Below are 13,110 nucleotides of genomic sequence, written 5' to 3'. Positions count from 1 at the left end.
GTAAAAAAAATAAATTAAAAAAAAAAAAAAAAAGAAAGAAACAGGAAAGTGAAGAGGCAATTGACAGAATGGGAGAAATTATTTGCAAACAATGCAACTGATAAAGGATTAATAACCAGAATATATAAAGAGATCAAGAAACTCCACAACAAGAACAACAAAAACAAACAACCCAGTTAAGAAATGGTCCAACAACTTAAACAGACCTTTTTCAAAACAGGAAATTCAAATGGCCAACAGACACATGAAAAAATGCTCAGGATCATTAGCTATCAGGGAAATGCAAATCAAAACCACAATAAAGTTTCACCTCACCCCAGTTAGAATGGCTTCATACAGAAATCTATAAACAAATGCTGGCAAGGATGTGAGGAAAAAGGTACCCTAATCCACTGTTCATGGGAAAGTAAACTGGTAAAACCACTATGGAAATCAGTTTGGAGATACTTCAGAAATCTGCAAACAGACCTACCATATCGCCCAGCCATTCACTCATGGGAATTTAGCCAAGGGAAATGAAATCAGCATATGAGAGTTATCTGCACCCCCATATTTATTGCAGCTCAATTCACAATAGCTAAGACAAGGAATCAATCTAAATACCTGTCAACTGAAGACTAGATAAAGAAATTATAGGGGGGTGGCGCAGCGGGTTAACGCCCTGGCCTGAAGCACCGGCATCCCATATGGGCACCGGTTCAAGATCTGGCTGCTCCACTCCCGATCCAGCTCTCTGCTACGGACTGGGAAAGCAGCAGAAGACGGCCCAAGTCCTGGGGCCCCTGCACCCACGTGGGAGACCTGGAAGAAGCTCCTGGCCCCTGGCTTCGGATCAGCACAGCTCTGGCCATTGCGGCCAATTGTGGAGTGAACCATTGGATGGAAGACCTCTCTCTCTCTCTCTCTCTCTGCTTCTCTTCTCTCTGTGTAATTTTTTCAAATAAATAATTAAATCTTAAAAAAAAAAAAAGAGTGAACAAGGGGTGGGTGTTGTGGCACAGCCAGTTAAGCTGCCATTTGGGATTGCCACACGCCATGACAGAGTGCCTGATATGAAGTTCCACCTCTGCGTCCAATCCCGCATCCTGTTCATGCACTGGGAGGCAGCAGCTGATGGCCCAAGCACATTGATCCCTGCCATCCAACATAAGAGACCTGGATGGAGTTCCTGGCTCTTGGCTTTGCCCAGATCTGGCTGTTGTGGCCATTTGGGAAGTGAGGCAGCAGATGGAAGATCAGTATCTCCCTCTCTCTCTCTCTCCCTGCCCCCTCCATCCTTACCCCTTTCTTTCCCTCTCTCATTCTTCTCTCCTACCCTACTGTCATACTCCCTGGATAACAAACAAATAAATACATCTTTCAAATAAATAAATGAGTCTTTTTAAAATTTTTTCTAAAAGTGAAAGAGCAAGACATCAAGTGAGAGGAAATATTTAGAGTACATTCAGCTTACAGATTCTTATCTAAATATATAAAGAAGTTACAAACTAAGAAAAAAGCAAGTAAGAAAATGAGGAAAAGGGTAGGTAATTTACAAACAAAGATATTTAACTGGACAACAATCATATAAAAAGCTGCTTGGCCTCCTTAGCCATCAGGGAAATACAAATTAAATCAGAGGGAGATATTACTACACAGCTACCAAAATGGCTAAAATGAAAAATATAGACTCTACTTAGAGTTCCCAGGATGTGAAACAGAACTAGTGGAAATGTCAACTGGCTACAGTAACTTTGGAAAACTGGCAATATTTAGCAAAGCTGAGTAGCTGTGTACCTTCTGATCCTGAAATTCCAATCTCAGGTAGGTACTCAACAGAAACACACTGGTTACCAAAATTCAAGTACAAAAATAATCATAGCACCTCTGTTACAAAAGCACCAAACTAGAGACTAAAATGTTCACCCACAGTAAACAGGATAAACTGTGCCACATTCATACAATGAAAAATCATAAAGCAGTAAGAAAATGAATACTGCTATACCCATTATGGACAAATCTCACAAATATATTACTGAGGCAAAGACACGAAATACAACAATACATGTACTATGCAACTCCATTAAGTAAAGTGCAGAGAGCACACAAAATTTACGAGTGATGTTCGAAGTGAAGACGGCTGTTACCTGGGTGCCTGTTTTTATGGTGAGATCGGAAGGTTGGCAGAATGGTAACAAAGAAGAGTTTGGGCAAGTCTTCTAACTACCAGTAATACTCTACTTTGTACAATCATGATATGTTCACTTTATGAAGATTCATCAGATTATTTACTTGTGTTATGTGTGTGCTTTTCTGTGTACATGTACTTCACAGGAAAGTTTACTAAAAAAGAAAAAATCAATTCATGAAGAGATATCACAGCTTAGGTTAAGACACAGAGCTTGTACCAGGAAAATTCAAGGGATTAGAAAGAGAACCAAGATTATTTAAGTAAGTATGCTCCCTTTTTTCCCCTCTGATCACTCCTTTGGATCACATTTAGTTTCATTAGGCCAATGTAAAGGGGCAAACCCAAGGTTACTTCCCAGTCTGAAGAGAACAATTTCTTCAGTCTCTTAAGCTATTAAACAACCAACTAAACAGTGCAGCTGGGGGCAGGAGGGGAACCAAACGAGAAGTTCAAGGCAGGTTTTCACTGGAGATGACAACATCAGAGGATCCCATGGTAAAAGGAGTACAAACCTTGCACATAGTTCCCTGCCTTTAAGTCTAAGTCTAAGGAAGCAAAAGTAGTCCTTGAAGCTGACATATTTAAATCATTAAGGTAGCAGATCACACAGACACGGGGTTAGAGCCACAGCTGGCAACAGAAACATGCATTTGCCTAGAGGTTCTTCTGTGCAATACATGCTATACACAAAGCCCAAAGCGATGGTGACAACCAAGGTGGGTGTCTCATTAAGTACCTGAGGTCCAAAACTTAGGTCCATACTGGAACAATTAATGAGTCCAGAATCTCCTTTTATTTAATAACAAAACATAATTTTCATGATGTACACATTCCATAGGTTAAGATTAAAATATGATGTTAAGTGCTAACCTTACGTTTTAAAAAAAAATTATTGACTTACTTGAAAGACAGAGTTATAGAAAGAGAGGGAGAGACATAAAGAGAGAGATATCTTCCATCCACTGGTTCACTCCTCAAATGGCCACAACAGCAAGGGCCATGCCAGTCTGAAGCCAGGAGCTTCTTCTGGGTCTCGCACATGAGCGGCGGGGGTCCAATCACTTGGGCCAACTTTTGCTGCTGTCCCAGGCACATCAGTAGAGAACTGGACCAGAAGTGGTGCAGCTGGGGGCCGGCGCCGCGGCTCACTAGGCTAATCCTCCGCCTAGCGGCGCCGGCACACCGGGTTCTAGTCCCGGTCGGGGCGCCGGATTCTGTCCCGGTTTCCCCTCTTCCAGGCCAGCTCTCTGCTGTGGCCCGGGAGTGCAGTGGAGGATGGCCCAGGTGCTTGGGCCCTGCACCCCATGGGAGACCAGGAAAAGCACCTGGCTCCTGGCTCCTGCCATCGGATCAGCGCGGTGCGCCGGCCGCAGCACGCCAGCCGCGGTGGCCATTGGAGGGTGAACCAACGGCAAAGGAAGACCTTTCTCTCTGTCTCTCTCTCACTGTCCACTCTGCCTGTCCAAAAAAAAAAAAAAGAAGTGGTGCAGCTGGGATACAGGATGCTGATGTCATAGGCTGGTGACTTTATGTGCTATACCACAACACCGGCCCCATCCTACCATTATTTCAAAAATTATTTGAAACACATGTAATATAATACATAAATGTAAGTGATCATCACATTTAAGGTTACTGAAATAAATGTACACAGTATAACAGCAACAAGGTTTATGATACTGTAGAAACCCCCAGAATTGTGAGTCAAGAGGCCTAGTAGGGGTGCCAGCACTGTGGCTCAGCACGTTAAGCTGCACCCTGCAGCACCAGCATCCCATATGGGTACCAGTTCAAGTTCCAGTTACTCTACTTCCGATCCAGCTCTCTGCTAATATGCCTGAAAAAAGCAGTGGAGGATGGCCCAGGTTCCAGGGCCCCTGCAACCATGAAGGGGGCCAGGAAGAAGCTCCAGGCTTCTGGCTTTGGCCTGGCCTAGCCCCAGTCACTGTGGCCATTTGGAGACTAAACTAGCAGACAGATTTTTCCCTGTAACTCTGCGTTTCAAATAATTAAATATATCTTTTTTTTTTTTTTTTTTTTGACAGGCAGAGTGGACAGTGAGAGAGAAAGAGAGAGAAAAAGGTCTTCCTTTGCCATTGGTTCACCCTCCAATGGTCGCCGCGGCCGGTGTGCTGTGGCCAGCGCACCATGCTGATCTGAAGGCAGGAGCCAGGTGCTTCTCCTGGTCTCCCATGGGGTGCAGGGCCCAAGCACTTGGGCCATCCTCCACTGCACTCCTGGGCCACAGCAGAGAGCCGGACTGGAAGAGGGGCAACCGGGACAGAACCCGGCGCCCCAACCAGGACTAGAACCTGGTATGCCAGCGCCTCAGGCAGAGGATTAGCCTATTGAGCCACGGCGCCGACCAAATATATCTTTTAAAAAAAAAAAAAAAAAAAAAAAAAGGCCTAGCAGGGGCTGGCATGTGGCATAGCAATAAAAGTGATGCTCGGGACATTCATACCCCATACTGGAGTACACTGGATCAAGTTCTGGCTACTCTACATCCAATCAGCTTCCTGCTAACATACACTCCTGAGAGGCAGCAGACGATGGCACAAAGTCTTGGGTTTCTTGCATCCATGTGGGAGATCCAGACTGAATTCCAGGTTCCTGCCCTCAGCCTGATCCAGGCCTAGCTATTGCAAGAATCTGGGGAGTAAACCAGCAGAACAGGAGATGTCTTTCTGTTTCATGTTTGTCTCTGTGTGTGTGTGTCTGCTTTTCAAATAAAAGGAAATAAAAATAAAAAAAAGTGTTTTTTTTTTTTTTTTTTTTTTAAAGAGAGAGCTAGGGGCTGTTGTTTGGTGCAGTGAATTCACTGCTTGCGACACCTGCATCCTGCACCAGAGTACTGGTTTAAGTCCTGGCTGTGCTCCTTCAATCCAGCTTCCTGCTAACGCATTTGGGAAGGCAGCAGCAGATCTGAAGTACTAGCACCTGCCACCCATGTGGTAGACCAGGCTCCTGGCTTCAGCCTGGCCCAGAAGACCTGGCTGTTGCAGCCATTTGGGGAGTAAACTAGTGGATGGAAGATATCTCTCCGTTTCTTTCTTTCTCTCCTTTTCACTTGCCTTTCTGTCACTATGCCTTTAAATTAAATAAATGAATAAATTTTATAAAAAGAGGCCTAGCTAAAACATGCCATCTAGCATGTAACATAACTGTGTCTGTTTCTTCATCACCAAAATCCCATTGCATTCAGGATTAAATGAGTTGGCCCCGCAGTTTATATTAATTACATATAAAATGCCTAGAACACTCCTTGGCACGGTCAGTACCCCAGTACTATACACCAGTCCTGGTTCTACCATTAAACTCAGGCACAATCTCAGACAAATTATGAAGCAGTCTAGAATTCTATAAAATGACATAGCTGCTCTATATGGCTAACTTTCTGGAATCTTTCTCTCTCTCTAAAAACCTCTTAACTGAGCATGAAAACCAGACACAGTCATAGCTACCCCATGAATAATAACCATACATACACTCACACACACACACACACACACACACAGCTTTTCTTTTAAAGTCACTACTTTAAAAAAATTATTTTACTTATTGAAAGGCAGAGCTACATAGAAAGAGAGAGGGAGAGACAGAGAGAGGTCTTCCATTCACTAGTTCATCCAGGGAGCTGGATCAGAAGCTGGGACTCAAACCAGTGCCTATATATATATGATGACGAGAAAGAAAGAGGAAGAAGTAAGGAAAAGTTCAAAGGATCTTACTGATAATACATTCCAGGGCTGGTGCTGTGGCACTGCGGGTAAAGCTGCTGCCTGCAGTGCCAGCATCCCATATGGGCGCTGTTCGAGTCCTGGCTACTCCACTTTCAATCCAGCTCTCTGCTATGGCCTGGGAAAGCAGTAGAAGATGTAGATGCTGGCCCAAGTCCTTGGGCCTCTGCACCTGCATGGGAGACCCGGAAGAAGCTCCTGGCTCCTGGCTTCGGATTGGCGCGGCTCCAGCTGCTGCAGCTAATTGGGAAGTGAACCAGCAGATGAAAGACCTCTCTCTCTCTCTGCCTCTCCTTCTCTATGTAACTCTGATTTTTCAAATAAATAAATAAATCTTAAAAAAAAAAAAAAAAACACACACACATTCTCATCTTTTTAAATTTCCTCAATAAGTGGTAATTCCTTTGCACCACAATAAATACTCAATACTTATTCAACACCTTTTATGTGACAGACCCAGCACTAACACTTTTTTTTTTTTTTAAAGATTTTTACTTATTCGAAAGGCAGAGTTAGAGAGAGAATTATTCATTCACTGGTTTACTCCCCAAATGGCCACTAGCACTGGGAATGGGCCAGACTGAAGTCAGGAGCCTGAAATTCCATCTAGGTCTCCCACATGGGACTCAAGGGTTCAAGCACTTGGGCCATCTTCTGCTGTTTTCCCAAGCACATTAGCAGGGAGCTGGGTCAGAAATGGAGCAGTCAGTATTCAAATTAGCATTCATATATGGGATGCCAGCATTGCAGATGATAGCTTAACTCACTATACCACAACACCAGCCCCAGTACTAAGCGTTATTAAGGCAATATAAAGCAAGAAGGTAATTTAAGATGATTTTCAGAGAATAAAACTGTTGAAGGACTGGAAAAATACAAGGCCAATTGCATTAGGTCCTATCTAGCTAAATACTTGCAGAAAAGGACAACTATCTTATTTTAATCATTTTAAGAAGTAAAACAGGTAAGTAGAAACTGAAATGTAGAGCCTGATGTTCACATCAAGAAAGTAAGTTACTCTTAATATGCCATAATGGTTTCATTATATTCTTACCTTTTTAAGTCACACAGCAAAATTAGGAACAAAGAACAGAAACTTCTAAAGCATGTAATCAAAAGTTACTGTAAAAAAAAACTAAAAACCTCTTACCTGAGCATGAAAATTGGACATAGTCGTTGTCTCTATATCTTTCTTTCCCAATATCTCCATTTTCACTGGTGAATTGGGAAAATTAAATGAAAAGTAGTCTAAAAAGTCAGGTAAGTAAGTAGCTGCCCCATGAACAATCCCCATTACATAGAAAGCAGAAGAGTTTTCATTTTCACTGAACACCAGACCCACAAACTCTTCTGCAAACCTCTCCATCTCCATAGGAGACAGGTGGGAGAGTTCGTTACTGTAGGCATGGATAACGGATGCACCTCCATTAGGCTGGTGCTCAATGTGAATGAGCCGCTTGAACTCCAAAGTGTCCAACCTTTTCAGGTTATTCTGAACTCGTGGCTCCTTTAATGAGACAAATGGAAACTCACTGTTCTCTGGAATTTTGGAATCATAGTTCTTTGTATCCAAATTCTTTCCAATGTAATCTTTTATATTATCACTTAGGATGCCTTTGGCTTCTTGATCTTCAACATCTGACAGCAATCCTGAGCAGATGGTCTGTATAGACTTGCTATACATTTTCGGACGTTTCCGTTTTTCATTCTCTTTGTGTTTCTTTTTCTTTTTCTTCTTTACTTTTTTAATTTGTAAATCTTCTACATTTGTTTTTGGCTTCTCCTTCCCACCTGTTGGGAAAAATGCTTTTTGAAACTCCACATTTTAATTACATAAACACCATGCTTTAGGAACTTTCTTGCAATACATAAGTTCCCTTCTAAAAATTTACTCAGAATTAGGTTTCCTTCTGGAGTTAATTTTACATAGTACTGATAATCAAAACTTAGCCATTTGCTCTTTCTCTAAGCACACACATGCTCAAACAAGACAGGCTTAGGACAAAATTACACCTTGAATGCATGCTACCATTCTGACAGGTAGCAGATACTTAATTTTTAGTCCACTGAAGTAATTCGATGAATTAATGTCTTAGCATAATTTTCACACTTTAAAAGCAGAAATCCAGAAATGGAGAGTTGAAAAAGGTAAATATGAACAATAATTTCCAAATGTTTCATGTTGATATATACAATCAATTTTACCTATGTGTCAAGCAGATTTCTAAATCATAAAAGGAAAAAAAAATACTTGTATGTCTCCTTAGCATTCTACCATCAACTCTTCCTTAGCAAATTACTCTTCATGTAAAATAGGCTCACTATAGCTTACAAAGTTCCAAATGAATTACCATCATCTCTCATGTGCTAAATTCAACTGATACTCATATACTAGTAAAGAGATAAATAAGAAGGTAAAAGAAAAACACATTATTAAACATCTTCTATGAACAAAGACAAGTGGACTGTGTGCTCAAAAATTTAGACATCCAAGGAATATCAGATTAATCCAAGAGGCTAGATAGCTATAGAATCTACCTATATATATAAAACTTAACACCATCATAGAATACTGATTTCTATGTAATCAGAAAACTAGAAAAAAGAAAACATTCTCACAAGAAAATATTGTTTCCTAAGATATGAAAAAGCAATTAAGCCAACACTTGAGAAAAGAAGGCATCAGTTATTTCACTTACAGATAACCTGCCATGAATGAAACTCTCCTAACCAATCTGTTTCTTTATCTAAACTTTCCAGTCATTGCATCTCTTTTATTCCTTTCTGCTTCATCAAGTGAGATGTTCTACTTATTTTCAAAAATAAGTTGGCCAGCACCGCAGCTCAATAGGCTAATCCTCCACCTAGCGGCACCAGCACACTGGCCACCAGTTGGGGCACCGGATTCTGTCCCGGTTGCCCCTCTTCCAGGCCAGCTCTCTGCTGTGGCCAGGGAGTGCAGTGGAGGATGGCCCAAGTACTTGGGCCCTGCACCCCATGGGAGACCAGGAGAAAACCTGGCTCCTGGCTTCGGATCAGCGCAGTGCGCTGGCCGCAGTGCGCCAGCCGTGGCGGCCATTGGAGGGTGAACCAACGGCAAAAGGAAGACCTTTCTCCCTGTCTCTCTCTCACTATCCACTCTGCCTGTCCCAAAAAAAAAAAAAAGAAAAAAAAAAAAAAAAGCCCCACCTACTGGCTCCAAAAACTCTTGCTTAATAGTCTTCTCTTTTGGCCACCAACAAAGTCATCTATGCACAGTGTCTTTCCTTTACTAACTTAGCATTCTTACCACTTAAATGCTGCCTATTGTTGATTCTGTTTTCACACTACTCAACTTGGTTTTCCCAGAATGCTATTATCAAATGCTCTGATATTTTCTCAAACCATTCTTCCTGATCTCTCCAAGACCTAACAGAATTATTCAGATTATCTTGATTACTTTTGAATTCCTTGATACCATTGCCTTAATTTTCAGTGTAATACCTGTATGACTGTCTCACATCCTGAATCCTGGAACCGTATTAATCTTTCTGTAGTTACTATAAACTATTTTGAGCATATTTATCCCTTGGTTCAACTGCTTTCTGGGGCTCTCCAAGCCTACCTATTATCTCTTCAATCTGAAATCCAAACACACTGTCCTCAAGTATCTCATGCTCAGGGCAAACTATACTACTGAAATTTCTTATAAGACATATGCAGTTTGGGGCCAGCACTGTGGCGCAGCGGGTTTACACCCTGGCCTGAAGCGCCGGCATCCCATATGGGCACAGGTTTGAGACCCAGCTGCTCCACTTCCCATCCAGCTCTCTGCTGTGGTCTGGGATAGCAGTAGAAGATGGCACAAGTCCTTGGGCCTCTGCACCCTCGTGGGAGACCCAGAGAAGGCTCCTGACTCCTGGCTTCGCATCGGCGCAGTTCTGGCCATTGCAGCCAATTGAGGAGTAGACCATCAGATGGAAGACCTCTCTCTCTCTCTCTGCCTCTCCTCTCTCTGTGTAACTCTTTCAAGTAAAATAAATAAATCTTTAAATATATATATATATATATATATATATGCAGTTTTACTACTGACAAAAAGCATTTCCTATCCCTAATTACCCTGGCTTCCTCAGTATTCACCATGACTTTCTCATCCACCCTTTAAAGACAATCCTTGCACCATTTCCTTCACGTGGCTTTTCCCTCATCTCTCTACTTAGAACTGAAATCAATTCTTTCCTAATTAATATCTGTTTCACTCACAGGATACCTGTATATCTTCAAAAAGCTCACAATAAACACTTATTTTTTTTTAAGGATTATTTTATTTATTTGAAAGACAGAGTTACAGAGAGAGGTAGAGACAGAGAGAGAGGTCTTCCAACCACTGGTTCACTCCCAGATGGGCAAAGGCCAGAGCTGCGCCGATCCGAAGCCAGGAGACAGCAGCTTCTTCCAGGTCTCCCACATTGGTGCAGGGACCCAAGCACTTGGGCCATCTTCTACTGCTGTCCCAGGCCATAGCAGAGAATTGGATTGGAAGAGGAGCAACTGGGACTAGAACGGATACCCATATGGGATGCTGGCACTTCAGGCTAGGGTTTGAACCTGCTGTGCCACAGCGCCGGCCCCAATAAACACCAATGATATGAAATATCTTTGCATAGATTTCAATTTTTTTGCAACAAAATAAACTCATCTTTTAAAATCAATTTATCTTTCAAATCTGTTTTCCCTGAACTTTTAAAAAAAGATTTTAATTTGATAGAGTTAAAGAGAGAGGGAGACAGAGAGAGGGATCTTTAATCCACTGGTTCACTCCCCTAGATGGCTGCAATGGCCAGCATTGGTCCAGGCCAAAGCCAGGAGCTTCAGCTGGATCTCCTGAGTGCGTGGCAGCAGTCTAAGCGTTTGGGCCTTCTTCTGCTACTTTTCCCAGGCATTAGCAAGGAACTGGATTGGAAGTTGAACAACCAGGAACCAGCACCTATATGGAATGCTGCTATCGCAGGTAGCGGCTTCACACACTACACCATAACACTGCCCTGTTAATGAACTTTTTTAAAAAGCACTTTCATAGATATTTCAGGATATTGTACCAGTGACACAAATAACTTTATGTGAATTCAGATACTTCTTTCTCTTCACTGTATCCCTTACATCATCCAGCACATTGCCACACATGAAGACTTAATGAATCTATTGAATCTACGAATGAAAAGACTTATCTCACTAACAGACTACTTGAGTTTTCAGATTCTTCCTTTGTTTCCCCTTCAGTCAAGTTTTCCCACATATGAATAACACTAAATCCTATCCCTGGAAGCAACAGTAGTTACCTCAATTGACAGCAATTACATTGAAAAAAAAGAAGAAGTTTAAATTTAATGACAAATTATCACTTCTACGCAACTCATAAGCAGCAAAGTGTTAATTTTTTAAACAGTCTATCTGTAATATTGAAAATATATTTGAATACTGTAAACAAATTTATACTTGCTAAGTATAAAATACCAAAACATCAGATTTAGGTTAATCTCTTAAGAAACAAATTAATAACAAAAAATAGTAAAACAGTTGACCAATCAAAATGAAAGATAAAAAAGGTTCATATGAGGGTACTTAAAAAAATAGTTTATGGCCGGCGCCGCGGCTCACTAGGCTAATCCTCCGCCTAGCGGCGCCGGCACACTGGGTTCTAGTCCCGGTTGGGGCGCCGGATTCTGTCCCGGTTGCCCCTCTTCCAGGCCAGCTCTCTGCTGTGGCCCGGGAGTGCAGTGGAGGATGGCCCAGGTGCTTGGGCCCTGCACCCCATGGAAGACCAGGAAAAGCACCTGGCTCCTGGCTCCTGCCATCGGATCAGCGCGGTGCGCCGGCTGCAGAGGGTGAACCAACGGCAAAGGAAGACCTTTCTCTCTGTCTCTCTCTCTCTCACTGTCCACTCTGCCTGTCAAAAAAATAAATAAATAAAAATAAAAAAAATAGTTTATGTCATTAAATAAAAACTTTAAAACAAAAAAAAATTGTTTACGGAAAATGGCATTAAAAGGAAACTTTATTTTGATGAAAAAAAGTTTTAAAATCTCTGCATAGTTTTCTCATAATAAATATGCATTTTTCTTGAAAATTTTCAATAGCCCTAGTATGCATGAATTTCAAAATTGTTTGCACCAAAATAAATTAATCTTTTAATTCTACTTTTCATGAATTTTGAAGTAGCTTTGTAAAATCCAAATAAGTCAAGAAGAAAAGACAGTAGTGAAAAAATATACAACTAAAAAAGATTAAAAGTAGTAGATGTGATTAATAGCATTCCTAAAACCCATTACTAAAAAAAACATGTAAAATTGCAAACTAAATGGTATGTCAAAAAAATTTAATTTGCAGGAAAATACACTCATCTTTAATATCCTACTATGTTTATGTCTAACATTTAAAAATGTTAAAATAGAAAATATCCAGTGACTGGAACACGTTACTCTGAAATAAAATGAACAGAACAATCTCTATTTCCTAGCCATGAGGATAAATCAAAAAGTACTGTAATAGTCAAAACCTGAAAATGCAAACTAATAGGAAATCAAGTAAGAAGTTCTTTTATTAAGCATCAAGAAGTTAAATTCTCATGGCAAAAAAAAATTCTCATGGCAAACTAATCTGTAATCAAATACTAAGTGAACACAGTGTGAGGAAGAAATAATATTTGTATATTTAATACAGTTACCCTTAGCAAGAGGTGCTTATAAGGGTGGCCCTGGCTGGCATCTGGGAACTTGTACATTAGGAGGACTCCCATCATTCTCTGATAAGACTGGTTCACTGTATCTTAACTATTTGTACAAACAATATGGTTTATGATAAATACTTGTTTTTCTTCTGAGAGTCTGGAAAAACCCTGGGTACTGCGTCTCTATTGAGGTTCCCTGGTAGACAACCTTTCATGTGTGGTTGTCAAAGATCACTACTAGAAGAATGAAGTGCATCCTGTGTGACTTCACCAGGATAGGATGCTTGGGAACGTGTTCCTGGTTTCCTCTGGACACTGCCCCAATGTGCTTTTTTCCCTTATCAATTTTACTTTGTACCTTTTAACTATAATTAGTCATATCCATGACTACAGCTATATGTTGAGTCCCTGTGAGTTCCAGCAAATCATGGAACTGGGAGATAGTCTTAGGAATTCCCAATGCACACAGGTAAAATGCACTTTCTTTACAT

The 13,110-nt window shown here is 41.2% G+C and overlaps 1 protein-coding gene across 2 annotated transcripts in view; it reads right to left on the bottom strand.

The window, feature by feature from the left end:
- Positions 1-13,110, bottom strand: part of RSBN1L (round spermatid basic protein 1 like) — an 80,233-nt gene that overhangs the window by 27,277 nt on the left and 39,846 nt on the right. For both annotated transcript variants that reach the window (XM_051849725.2, XM_070071195.1), the window contains exon 3: positions 7,061-7,701. In XM_051849725.2, coding sequence (XP_051705685.2) covers positions 7,061-7,701 — 641 coding nt within the window. The remainder of the gene's footprint in view (positions 1-7,060; positions 7,702-13,110) is intronic.

Source organism: Oryctolagus cuniculus, chromosome 3 (assembly GCF_964237555.1).
Source record: "Oryctolagus cuniculus chromosome 3, mOryCun1.1, whole genome shotgun sequence".
NCBI lineage: Eukaryota > Metazoa > Chordata > Mammalia > Lagomorpha > Leporidae > Oryctolagus > Oryctolagus cuniculus.
Note: the sequence above shows the minus strand (reverse complement) of the source record. Positions and strands in the feature narration are given on the sequence as shown.